The sequence below is a fragment of the Vigna umbellata genome, chromosome 3 (genome assembly GCF_029865625.1).
Source record: "Vigna umbellata cultivar VRB3 chromosome 3, Vumbellata_1.0, whole genome shotgun sequence".
Lineage (NCBI taxonomy): Eukaryota > Viridiplantae > Streptophyta > Magnoliopsida > Fabales > Fabaceae > Vigna > Vigna umbellata.
This window is the reverse complement of record NC_142167.1, coordinates 40,653,883-40,667,878: the sequence shown is the minus strand read 5'-3', so window position 1 is coordinate 40,667,878 and position 13,996 is coordinate 40,653,883. Positions and strand designations below refer to the sequence as shown.

Below are 13,996 nucleotides of genomic sequence, written 5' to 3'. Positions count from 1 at the left end.
ACAACATTGACTCCTTTTTTATATGAAAGAAATTTCTAGATGGTGTAATTAAAAAAATACATTTGACTTTTATTTTGTTCATAAAAGATTTTTGAATTTTACAATCTAAAAGTTATTTTAGACTTTTATATTATACAATTTGTAAGTTTATTTTTTCATTTTTGGATTACACAATTTGATTGTTTTTTTTTTCTTAAAAGGAACTTTGTGATTTTAGAATTCGAAAGTTGCTTCTAGGTTGTACAATGTAAAAGTCATTATTGTGGATCAAGAATGCTTATATAGAAAAGACACGATCAGAGGGATGAAGGCAAAAGGATAAAAGGAAGGACCAATGGTGGTGACGTAAAAGATATACAAGAAGACATACCTTTTTTTAGACTGTGTTCACGTTTTAATTCGTATGTGCTATTCCTTGTGAACGGAAATTTAGGTTGAAATGAACAGTATAATAATGTGTTCACTTGGAGGATAGATTTGAGAGAGAAAAAGTATATAGATTTGTGATAATTTGAAAATAAATTAAGTGTTTTTTTTAAGAGATTTGGAGGTGAGTGAGATTGAATTTGGAATAAAAATTTGTGAAAGTTATGAGTAGATGGATTTATGAGGATTCGAAAGTAAATTAAATGTTTTTTTAAGGGATTTGGATGTGAATATAATGAATTTAGATTGAAAGTTTGTGAAAGTATACTGTAAGATTTGACTGATATGACAAAATTGTTTTAATTGATAAAAAATAAAAGTTACCAAAATGATCTTTAATGGTAAAAATAATATAAAATAATATTTAAGAGTAATATATTTTTTGACAAAAATTATTTGAAATAGTTGTAATGAAAAAATTAATAAATAACTAATACAATATATTTTAGATAAATAACCAAGTTTAATAAAATATATTTAATAAAATTTTCATTTTTTTTTTGTAATTTTAATTTCACTTTCAATTTTTCATAAAGAAGTAATAAATCTTCTGAATAAAACTAAGTTTAAAATTTTTGTAAAAGATTATTGAATTTAAATACATAATTAAAAGATTAAATTGTACTAAATAGAGAAGAAGCATGGTACGTAACTTCTTTTTTTATTATTATTATTAATATTACTATTTTATTATATTATTATTAATAAAATTAATAAATGAATTTTTCAGTTTAGTTGGAATTGATTCCTTTTTATTGGAATGGAACCCATAGTATTCATCTTTTAAGATAGATATAAGAAGGTATAGTTTTACACAGACAAAATTGGATTTTTAAATTAATATAAATTCTCTCAAATCTCTGCTAAATAACAAAGATGGAATTAACCATTAATTTTACAAATTCGTTTCTTTCTTTCCTTTTAAATACTTCAAAGTGAATACAAAATAAATTAATAATCTATCTACGCAAACAATTGTGAATAATAAAATCTTTATCGAAAGTAATTTGATAATTTTTATTTTCTATCCATTAAAACATTTTGGGTTAAATATGTTTTTGGTCCCTTAACTTTCAGTGAAAATTGGAATTAGTTTCTCTTCAAAACTTTGAACTAATTTAGTCCCCAAACTTTAGAAGTGTGTGAATTTAGTCCTTTTAACCAAATTTTGTTAACTTTATTTGATGTTTCAAACACATTTTTCAGTTAATATTGAAGCAAAAATGTGTCAAAAGGTATAAACAATTCAGATGCTACCATGAAACGCACTTGAAACATTAAATAAACCTAACAAAATTTAGTTAAAAGGACACATTAATAAAGTTTGGGGACTAAATTAGGCCAAAGTTTTGAAGAGTGACTAATTCCAATTTTCACTGAAAGTTAAGGGACCAAAAATATATTTAACCCAAACATTTTTTAATTTATCATATCAATTTAATATTACACAAACTTTCCCAAATTTTACTTCTAAATTCACTCTCAATCATCCTCAAATCTCTTCAAAATACAACACATAATTTACTCTCAAATTTATCATTTCCTTCTCTATCAAATTCTCTCAAGTGAACACACCCTCGTAGACCTATATAAACAATTGGACTTTGTCCGTGAAGCTTATCTCTTTTGAATAGTTAAAGCTTAAAAACACATGAAAGTGAATGACCTCTATGAAGTACTTGTTGGCTTTTGAAAGCGGATTGATTATAACTAGAGCCTCTTTTTTTTATAAATAGTATTTTCTAACAATGATCACAGTCATTTATATTAGTTTACTCTTATTTCTTGGATTACATATTTGTTCTTTTAGAAAAATCTTGAGGAGTTTTACAAATCAAATACTTGATTAGAAGAAAAAAAATACATAAACCATTTTTAGTTATCCTTTTCAAATATCATTTCTGAAATTGAGAACTTGATTATTTTTCAATTATCACTCGTGGCATATAAACACATATAATGAAAGGTAATAAAAATAACTCTAAGAGAGAGAATATATAAATAATTCTCATAATGGGTAACTTTATGGAATGAAGAATATAAAAGTTTCATACTTTCCCTTAGGTTTAATAGGTTCGGAGGTCCGTATATTTGCAGGTTCGTTTCAATTGGGTCCTCCAATTTTAGAAGTGATCAATTAGGTCCCTAATTTGGTCAATTAGATTCAATAATAGCATTTTCGTTAAATGCAATTAACGACGTTAACATTTTGAACAAGTGGCAAGCTGAGGCATCCAAGTTCCAAGTGACACTGTTTGAGCTGTATAGGTGGATTTTTAACATTTTTAAATTATTGACAAATAAAATAAAAGTAGAATAATGAATTTTTGAAATATAATTATAACTCATTAAACCAAAACAATGTTTCCTATTTTGGGGTCTGCGAAATTGGGGAAATTAGAGAAATTAGGGCTCGTCCTTGTATTTGAAGGTCGAGCTTGTAGTTCTGCGATGCGGCTGTGTGTAGTGCTTGTGGTTGTTGTTGTTCGAAGACAATGTCGAAGGAGCACTCTTGTCAGTGTAGCAACTCTGTCGTCAGCATACCCCTCGCCTTCTCCTCTGGCCGAGTCAGAAGAAACAGGTTGAGAAGACATGTTTACTTGGAAGACTGAGTTTGAAGCTCTTGAAAGAGGAAAGAGCAGGGAAACTATGCGGTTGATGAAGAGCTCGAGGGTAAAAGTGAAAAAATGGGATTACACTACCACTATTTATAGATGGTAAAGGCAGTTCACCAAACTCATCTGGGTGTTTAAAGGGAAAAGATTTGACGGTTCAAGCGTTGTGACGTTACGTTTTAAAGGGAAAAGATCTGACCGCGGGGTCCCGACAACCGTTGAGCAGAGTTAAGCAGAGTTAAGGCACAATTAATGTCACAACGGCTACTGTCAAGCGGTTAATGTTTGCATTAATGATCATTAAAAGGTAAATTAATTGGTCATATTCTTTTAAACTCTATAAATAAGGGTTTAATTTCGAGGTAAATTTTACTTTGACTCACTGTTGAATTACAAAAGTCCTACAGAAAAAAATTCTGATTTGAGCGTTGGAATGTATTTTGCAGATCACCCCCTACACCGGTCAGTTATCTGCAAGGAGGACATTCGGCAGAGACAAAAACTTTTCATACAACTATCCTCATCCCATTTCAATAGAAACACAATATTTTCTCATTTTGACTTATCTTACATTTGTTCAACATGTTTGTTGTCTTACATAGTTGTTGTCTTACATAATTGGTTACATTACCACTAAGTAATTGGATTGCAATAGCAGAAGCCTGACACCCTTTATGTTCAATTAGTTTCATATTCATTTTGTGAGAGATAATCTTATCAATTACAATGTTCAATTATTTTGAAATAATTTTAATTCTCATATATGCTATTTTCTCCTGTGAGAGTATTGATCTGTCATTCATTTCTACTTTATCCTGTCCTCATTGCTTTTCTATAATAATTTTAATTCAAATCATATGCTGATGACTTTATTGGTTCATTGATATGAGATGTTTTGGTTTATTTGATCACTTATATTTCTTTTCATAAAGACATAATAATATGCAAAATATAATTATCTTATTCATTACATCAATATTTACAGGAACATGAATATATATATTTAATTACCACATATATTCCTCTTAATATCATGTTAATAAATCTCAATTAATAATTAGATATTACAAAATAAACATAATAAAATTATACATTAACATTTATAATATTTTATGTCTTAAAAAATAATGTTTGATCTGATTATTTATTATCTTCAACTTGTCTAATTTTACATCCCTTAACACAATCTCTTCATAGACCTTGGTATGAAGGAAATTTTTCCATGAATTCATTCCTATTATTATAATTATAATGAAGATCGTCAAAATGATTTGTGTAAAAATCTTTGTCACTCACCTTTCTAACCTACAACTTAGTTGTATATAAAAAAATAAGGAGACTATTTATACCAATTTGTAGAGATCAAACAGATACAAACATCATGGCAAATTGTTGTTATTTTTTAATTATATTTGAACTTATTTTATTATAGGTTTAAATCCTCAAATTATCCTCATATTTGTTGGAGAATCTAAAGTAAATCCTCGTTTTTCAACTGTTTCAATTGGGTCCATATATTTGTAAAATGTATCAATGGTCCAAATATTTGAAAAATTAAGCCAATTAAACCTTGTCCGTTAAGTTTCCACATACGACGTTAAAATGCGATGACGTGGTCCACGCTGATGTAAAAGTGTTTTATTATGTGGAATTTTTTCTTAAATTAAGAGTTTTTGATGTGGCAAAATTTATTATGAGAATAAGGTTCACTCCTTCTCCTTCACAGCTACTGTCTAGGCGAGCTTTGTGATGACATCTTTGTGATGACATCTTTGTGATGACGACAAATGAAGATGGTTCGAAGAGGTGCAAGGAGAAGGCGCGTTGTTCTGGGTTGCAATTTGAGATTTTTACAAATGGGGTTTTGTGGGTTCTTCGTGGTTTATGTTTTCTTATGCAGATGGAAGGCATTGGAGTTCACGATTTAGGGAAGGTGAAGGCGCGAATTGGGGCTGTGCAATTCTAGGGTTTCTGTTTCTGATTTTGGGATGAACTGTGTTGATTTTCTGGGTTTACAAATTAAGAACCTCCAAGAAGAAAACATGATTTGTGCGAGATGATGGAGACACTGAATCGCTTCTACGTCACTGCTGATTTCTTTACCTGGATTGAAGGAATAGTAGAGGGAATAGTTGAAAATAATAGAAAAAAATGAACATTAATTGCTTTACCTGGATTGAGAAGCACAACAAAATACTAATAATAACATCCTAAATCCTGTAATAAGTACATAAGGTGTTTCTTTGCTACCCAGCTTCACGAATTTTTTCTTTGTACTGAATAACGTGCCCTTATTCCTTGAACTGAAATAAAGGATCTATTGGAACATGAATACCTTAAGTTCAAATAGAGAAAAATTAAAAAACTTCATACAGTTTTAAAAATAATTAAATTCAGTTAAATGAATTCAAGAAGGAGAATACTTCCATTTTGAAACACATTGTTCAGCACCTTGAAAGATATGATTAATTCAGGCCAAAATGTTCATGAACACCAAGTTGAACCAAACAGGTCAAGGAAAATCAGTTTGTGAAAGCTTCTTGGGCAATTCATCTAATCCATAAATCAAAAGTATATACTGGTGCAAATTAATATGTAAGTAACATGCAGTAACCATACTTGGTGGCCTATTATGAGGTTCTGAAAGTGATTTGAAACATATGATAGTTACGAAGAATTTCACAAATTTCTGCATGTCGAAACCACTGATGCTGGGCTTCAAATTGTAGTTGCTAAATCCATCACTGGCCGCTACAACCAAACAAAACCCATCCCGTTTGAGTCTCAGATTTGCGCCAGAGTTGGATGGGATACACTGATTTGAAACTATCTTGCCCTGTTAGATGTCATCTTGTCTCTGATTCCAATTGACCTCTGAAATATCTACATTTTGGGCTTTTACGGTGATAAATAGAAAAGCAGTGGTCAACAAAACAGGAATGATTTAGGGTTCATTATTTTGGAGTTTTTACGGTGTCGTTGGCAAAAAGAGGTTGATCATGATAATGGCTGATGAAGTTAATGGAGGATGAGATGCTCTGTGGGTGAGGAGGAATGAAACGTCTAAGGTTTTCTAAATGTTGCTTCTATAATTTTTCCTTTTTTTTTTAATTTATTAAATTTTATGTCATAATTTAATTATTTTTACGTAATAAAATATCCACCTCAACATATTTACAGTCATCACATTTTAATGCCATATGTGAAAACTTAACGGACTTAATTGGCTTAGTTTTTCAAATATTTGGACCAAATTGAACCTAATTGAGACAGTTGAAAAAACGAGGATCTACTTGAGATTCTCCAACAAATACGAAGACGATATGAGAGTTTAAACCTTTATTATAAATAAAAAAGATATAAAATATAATATTTCATGTAAACAACTTACTTTTCAATATTTTTAATCTATATCATTATATAAAGATGAATTTTCTTTTTAGTGTACATTTTTTTCAATTTTATTTTTTAAATAATAACTTTTTTAAAATTAAAATAATTATTTTATTAATTGTACCTTTTAAATTATTATTTTTTAAAATTTAATAATTTTTTATTTGACATTTTTTTAATCTAACTATTTCTTAAACTAAACTAACTATCTATAATATAAAAATCTACAAAATAAATAAAATCTATCACAACAAAATTTAAAAATTATTTATGTTTATTTTTATTCTTATAATAATAAAATAATTTTATTAAAAAAAGAAAGTGAACAGTGCACGTATTATAAGATAAATTATTTTATTTATTTTCTTATATCTTACCTTTTTTAAACTAAAGATCTAATATTTTCTCAATCTTTACATGGTTTTTTTTTACAACTTTGAACTTTATTATTATCTCAAATTCCATTATTTCTCTTTATGCATAAAAATTATAATTTTTGTAATCTTAAATTTAAGTTTTTTGAACAATATTTTAAATCTAAAAAAGAGAACATAAATGCAAATAATTTAAAAAAGGGTGTATTACAAAATATATAAAATTTAAAATTAATATATAAAACAATAAACTGATTAGAACAATTAAATTTTAACTAAATAAAATTAAATAACAACACAAAAGCAGGAAGACATTGCTCTCCTTTTACAAAAATTAAAATGGTTGGAAAGTAACACCTTTTAAGAATTTAAGTTAAATAAATGAACAGAATTGAATATAATTAAAATCTAAATCTCTCCAAGTAATCCAGAGTAATAACTGCTTACAGTCAACATGCTGACAGAGAAGAAAAAAACAAGTTGACCCTCTCCGTTTTTCCCGCCACACAATTTCCCTCCAAATACAAATCCTGCTAAACTAACCTAACTTTTCTCCTTCTTTCATGTGTTATTGTGTTGTTTTTGTTTTTTTATCACATTTTTTTAAATTGATTTCTTTAATTATTGAATTAGTAAGCATTTAATTATTTAAAATAAATTATAATGTCTTATTTTGGATACAATGAATACATTATAATATCAACTTAAATTCAGATAAATAATTAAAACTGAATAGCATAAACATGAATAAAAAAGTCACAATTAAAATGACGAACATTTAACTTGATACCCATCATCAGCCATCCCTCTCTTTACACTCTTCTAGACAGTTATAACTATATTCAAACATATAAATTTAGATTTAGATATATGTCACATAAATTTAATCAAATAAATAAAACTACAATCCTATAAATTGTTTATAACATTTTATGAAAATAATTTTATTCTAATAAGAGTAACAACTCCAGAAACAAATATAGTTACTACAGACATGTATTTACTTACTCCAATTAAAAAATAATTTAAAAAAAAAATCAAAATAATATCTTAAAAACAAACAACATTAAAAATAAATTTAAAATGAAGATTATGAAACTGATATATTTAAAAAAAGTTAATAGGATATGTCCTAATTTACAAGTTGGACAAAATTGACAAAAGAAAATATACTTTCCTCTATATATTTAATTTACAAAGCTTATTAGTGAACAAAATACAAAGTAAATCTATTATACCTTGTGTGAAAAACCTATTAGGAAGTGATGTTAGAGAAGCTGAACCAGATCACTAGTGTTCTATCTCACTGACGCAGATCCAATGAGGCGCCTTTACTCAGACACCCACCGCATCGTACTTCTCATCGACGTTTTGAGCCTCGGCGATCCCCACCAGACAAGACGATTGGTTTCGTTCCTGGAAACCCTAAATTCTTTTCCTCCTCTTTCCTCTTCCCTTTTTGCTTTCAAACTCTTCTTCTCTTCCCTCTCTCCTCTTCTCTCATTCTCCAAGCTCCAACCTTTTTTCCCCAATCCTTCCCTCTCCTTCGACCTCCCTTCCTCCGTCCTTCCGCACCTCTCCCACACCCTCTCCTCCCTCCCTTCCGCCCTCCACCACCCTCTCTCCACCGCCAATGCCCATCACCTCGCTCAATCTCTCTCCCAACTCCTGCACGACCACTCCTGGGACCACCCTTCCCCCCAAGCCGTCCCTCCCAATTTGATTCTCCTTTTCTCCCCTTCTTTTGTTTCATTCACTTCTATTGCATCTTTCCTGAACATCGATTCCAGCATCCTTGCAGATTCTACCTCATTTTTTGATACAGTCCCTTCCTTCTTCGCCAATGTAGCTCGCTCATTCACTGCCAGGAGCATTCACTGTACTTGGATTAGTGTTGATGGTGAAAATGTTGAGGCAAACCCTAGGGATGAGGCTAGGGAAGTGTCTTCTTTGCTTCGGACTGCGGTTGGGAGGCTCGGGTGGGGGTTTTGCTCTCTTGATTCGCTTCTTCTTGGTTCGGTTCTTGTTCAGTTTGGCCTGGTTTATCCCATGATTGGAGTTTCGTTGAGATGTGCTTCTAGGGATGTTAGTGTTGGTGGGCAGTTGAGGCTTTCGATCTTGGATGTGAATGGAAGTCCCATTGAGTACAATTGCTGTGATCTTGAGTTTGTTAATGTGAAGGGTGTTTGGGATTTGCCAGGCGGAGGGGGTGACAAAAGGGAGATGTTTTGGAAGCTGTGTTCGGGTGGAGGTGTGAAATTGGAGGTTAAGGTTGTGCAGAGGTGTGATGCCTTTGTTGAGACAGATGACTGGCTGTCTGATTCGGTTCTAGTGCGAGTGGATTCCAGAGGAATGAAGAAGAAAGAGAAGGTGGGTTTGGATGAATCTTTTGTTGATAGGGTTCTTGAGCTTGTTGCCACTGAGTTTGGTTGTGAGTGGCGACAAAAACAGGTGCCGGTGTGGGAATTACTGTTGAGTTTTCTGTATAAAGAAGATTGTTGGGCGTTGGTAGTTCTTTCCAATGACAAGGGTGAGTCATGTACAGGTATTCTGAAACCTTTTACTGTGCTTGCTGGTATTTTGTCTGTGTTAGGGAATTCACATGGGGCTAGTGGTTTTGGTGAAGCAAATGTTGGACAATATGTTAAGATGTTGGATCATGATGTTTGCAAACCTGATTCTAAATTCAATGAGGAACTGTCGAGTTCTCGAGATAAGAAGAGTAAGAAATGGATAGATTTTAGTGCACTGCAGGACTTCACGTGGAGCTCATTTTGTAAGTCAGCTATCGAACAATTAGATACTGATTTACTTGATGTTTATTGTGCCAAAGAAGGTAGCAAGTGTAAAAAGTTAAAATTTTTGAAATGCTGGATGAAGCAGATGAAGAAATCTGGTTGTTTGGATCCAGCTTTGTTAGAAAAGCTCAAGCCAAATCCAATAGTAGCTGAACTGAGTGGCAGTAAATTGGATGACTTGACTCAAAATGATGAACCACCAATGTCCTCATTTGCATCAGCTGAAATTAACTCGGAGCCCGAGGCTTTGAGAATACAGGAGGATGCGGAGTTAGACTTTAGGTCAGAAACATTTTTAAGTAATCTTGCTGACAGGATCAAATGCGGAATTGAATTAAAATTTGGAGACATGGGGGCTTTGGCAGAGGGACTGGTAAATTCTTGTATAAAGTGGCTACGTCAGAAGGTTGATAAAGAAACTGTTTCTCAGAGTCAGTCTCCTTTGAAAGATCAAAATACTTGTGATGGAATGATTGCATCTGAGCTGATTAAACTTCTATTAAGGGAGCCCAAGGAGATAGCTGCTGAGCATAAAAGCCAGAAACATGAAGAAACATATGTGATGCAATTTACTGCTCAGTATCCTTCAATTAAGTTTCCCTTTATTTATCTGATGCAATTTTTTTATTGTTCTAATCAGCTGTAATTTTAGAAACATATGTTCCGTGATTTTTGTTTTTTCCTTAGTGAACATTAGATATGAACTGCAGATTTTATTTCGAATGGAGATTTTACAATCAGAGGTAGGAAATGAAGTTGAAGATTCCTGCAAACAGAAGTTTGTAAAACAAATATGCCTGCTTTTAGAGCTCATTCAGTGTCACATGGGAGTATTCTTCGGTGATTGGACTCTTGAAAATTATGTGACAAAGATAATAAAAAACAGGTACAAGTTTATACACGAAAATGAGATGTTTTAGATTGATGTTGATCGATATTTCTTTTGAAAATAAAGTGCTTTTGCATAAGTTATTGAATTTTTAGAGTTAATGGCTTCTATTTAGAATATGAACAATAACTCAATTTATTTTTATTTGCTGCAAATGTGCTTATATGTTACTCTTTTATGCTTGCTTGCCAATATGCTTAGTGCCAGAGATGGAGTTGAAAATTTAACAAAAAAAGAAGAGATGAATTTGAAAATGATTTCTCTAAAGTTTCTGTATGGAAATAACACTACCTTTTCTGAGTTGTTGCAAATGCCTTTCTTATCCCCACCATATTTGTTCAAACTCCAAACCTGAAATAAGAAACACTTGTTATGAGTTTCTTTTCATTTATCTTTTTTCATGGAAAGAAATTAAATTCACATTGCATGAAATATTGAAAGATTGTTGGTTTATGAAAGTAAAATACCCAAAATGCAGGTATTCAGGCACTCTTGAAGATGTGGTTCAGAAAATATACTACGAAATGGACCTGCTGTTGTTTGCCGAGGAAGATGAAGAACCAGATAGTTTACTCAACAGTGAGGACAGCAACAAATCCTTTAACGGAAAAGCGTACAGAGATGTGGTATTTGAAAATGATGTCAGTGGAAGATTGCAAAGGATTGTAGATGACCGTGATAAGAAACTAATCGAAGCTAAAGAGAAGAGAGAGAGAGCTCTCAGGTTTTCATCTTTTACTAGTTCGATGCCTATTTTACGAAGAGTGAGGGCGCCAACTCGGAAGAGCGTGAAACCCAAGACAGATCTTCAAAGGGTGCGAAAAAGGAAGGAACGAGAAAAGGCAAACTATGGCACTGTATGTGAGACCCCAATGACAGTAAATAAACATTCAAACTCAAGGGCAAGGGGTTCTGATGATGACCGTGATCGGGCTGATGGAAGGAAACCATTTGGCTCAGTTTCTAAGGCATTGTTCAAGGATGATCTTTGATGTGAGTAAACCAAGCTTTTTCCATAGAGAAACTGTATATGCTAATCGGCAGAACAGAATAGCAGCATCGTCTGCGTTAAACAACAAAGGATGGAATGTAAATGGCCGAAGTTGGGGTTAAATTTGCCTTCTGTGTTCTTGTACCTAACAATCAACATATTCACATCATTACGATTTTCTTATTGTTAGAATATGTCAATTCGTCTGTAAATCCCACCGATAAAAAAGGCTTTTTTTTATTGTATCTGCCTATCACTAGGTGCCTTTGTTTAGTGATTAACCTCTGATCTGATGTAAGAACTTCTACATATATATACATGAATGAGGTGAATGATAAATCACTCTCTTAAGCTTTTTTTCTCATTGTTCATTCTCAAGTTGACCTCAGAGTGAGTTGATTCTGCTTTGTCTGTCTTTGTCTGGTGAAAATACTGTTTCTCACCTCCGTGTATATAAATAAGTGCATTGATTGTTTATCTTGACACGAGAGATTTCTGAATTCTTAATGCTTTGGCTTTTTTTAGCTTCGACTTGGGTAGATAATTTCTTCTCAGTGAATGCCTTGCTATGTGGGTGAAGCTTATTTTGTGCTATAATTATCTGTTTTTTTTTGTTAGAAATACAAATTACATGTTTCTGTTGTTATAGTCTGTGTTAGATTCAGACTGTTGCTGATGAAATCACATGTTGCAACTTTTTCTTCTAAATGGAGTTGGAATAAAAATTTGAAAGCTAGTGACCTTTACACCCTAGCAATGAGAAAATATTTTTATTTTGAGAAAAGTTGTAAGCAGATAGCATTTATGTTCCTTTGATTGTGTCCTCTATTGACATTCTTTGACAATAAAAATATAAGCCTGTTTTCTATTCTTTGCCTATAAAGATTTACTATGCTTTTGAATATTGATCAACCAACAACAATATGTCCAATAAGTCAATTAACTGGTTTGTGTAGATTGCATGTTTAGCCACAAATTTGTTGGGTTGTTCATATTCCATTTTCAGTTTACTGCTTCATTGGTTTTGCTTCATGTTTGCAATTGCTGGCTTTCCTTCAGGTTATATTGAGGCTGAAAGAAGTCTGGTGTTCTTTCTATCTTATTTGAATATTCAATGCAATTGGGTTTCCTGATCATTTGCCCCGATTCCCTTCAGGTAATCATTTTGGCATAGATAGGTGAATTGTGTATTCGTTAGCTACTAATAAATGGGCCTGATGGTGTATATAATTTCTGGAATTTGCTTTTTGATGAGCCTTTCATTTTTGGTTTCAATTCTTTATCATAAGCCCATGTTGATAATGATTACAAGTATACTATTAATTATAGTTGAAAATGGAAACTAAATTTTAGGGAATTCTTTTATAAATAAAACTGAAATAATCCAGCAAGGAAAAAAGTTCATGTGATTCTACACTCCTCCATCATGTGTGGTGTGGGGAATAGATATATCATACCTAGCTAGTTGGAAAGATCTTAGAAATCCCTTGGTTAATACTATGCTTGCCAGTTAAGACCATAACGGGTATATATTGTTGCTATACCGCCACTTATCAACTTCTTGGTAATGTGATGGTTAATATCTATGCTCTTTGTTCTGTCAAACTAGATTGGATTATTGGCAGTGATAATGATAGATTTATTATTGAAAAGAAGCTTCATAGAAGCTGCATAATTTAAAATTGGGAAGAACCTTCATCTATAATAGTTCACAAATCCGTCAGGCTATAGCCTGAAATGTCACCACAACACTTGGGTTTCACAGCTATCTTCTGTTTCTTACTCCTCCTGGTCACCAAGTTTCCACCCACGAATATACAAATCTTGAAGTGTATTTGCATAGTCTGTGTCAATGTATTCTTTCTCCTTTTAGACAGCAGCCCTTGTCCTAATCTTCCTTTCAGAGATTAAAGAAGTTTATTTTGTAACTGTCTCTTCCTCTTATCATGAGCAAATTGACTAATTATGATTATGTTGGGCAAAATAAATTAACTTTCCCACATTGTATTGGGAGATTCATGTCTTATGGTAATCATTCAACCTGTTCTATGTTTTTGTATGATAAAATAATCAGCTTCAAATGTTACTGAACATTTAAGAATCCCTCTTTGAAGATGATTTATATTAGGGTTATAGAAGGAGAGAATCACATATCAGATTGTGTAGTTACTAGTAAAAAATGACGTTTTAAACTCGGACATTATGACTCGGTTTTTATGGAACCGAAGCCTATCAAAACGCGGTGGCACTCTGGTAATTTTAAAAGCATTATATGCCTCGGTTATTAGACAACCGGTGTCTAAAAAAGATACTGATTCGGTTTCCAGAGTGAACCGAGACCTAATACTCACATACCAAATATACGGCCTCGGTTGGAAAATATAACCGAGGCATATTGGCTTCGACTGCGGGCCTTAAATCGAGATTTATCAAAACTTTTCCCCAAAATTCTCCTCCTCTTCCCCTCTTCTCTTCTCTTCTCCTGCTGCGACCACCTCTTCTTCTCTTCC

General features: G+C 32.1%; 1 protein-coding gene across 1 annotated transcript; it reads left to right on the top strand.

Annotated features, from left to right (window-relative positions):
* Positions 1 to 8,048: 8,048 nt before the first annotated feature.
* LOC124833327 (LIM domain protein) lies at positions 8,049 to 11,850 on the top strand. The gene is made up of 3 exons (XM_047307783.2): positions 8,049 to 10,185; positions 10,304 to 10,492; positions 10,974 to 11,850. The coding sequence occupies exons 1-3, from the start codon at positions 8,129 to 8,131 to the stop codon at positions 11,485 to 11,487; spliced, it is 2,760 nt and encodes a 919-aa protein (XP_047163739.1). The 5' UTR covers positions 8,049 to 8,128; the 3' UTR covers positions 11,488 to 11,850.
* Positions 11,851 to 13,996: the final 2,146 nt, after the last annotated feature.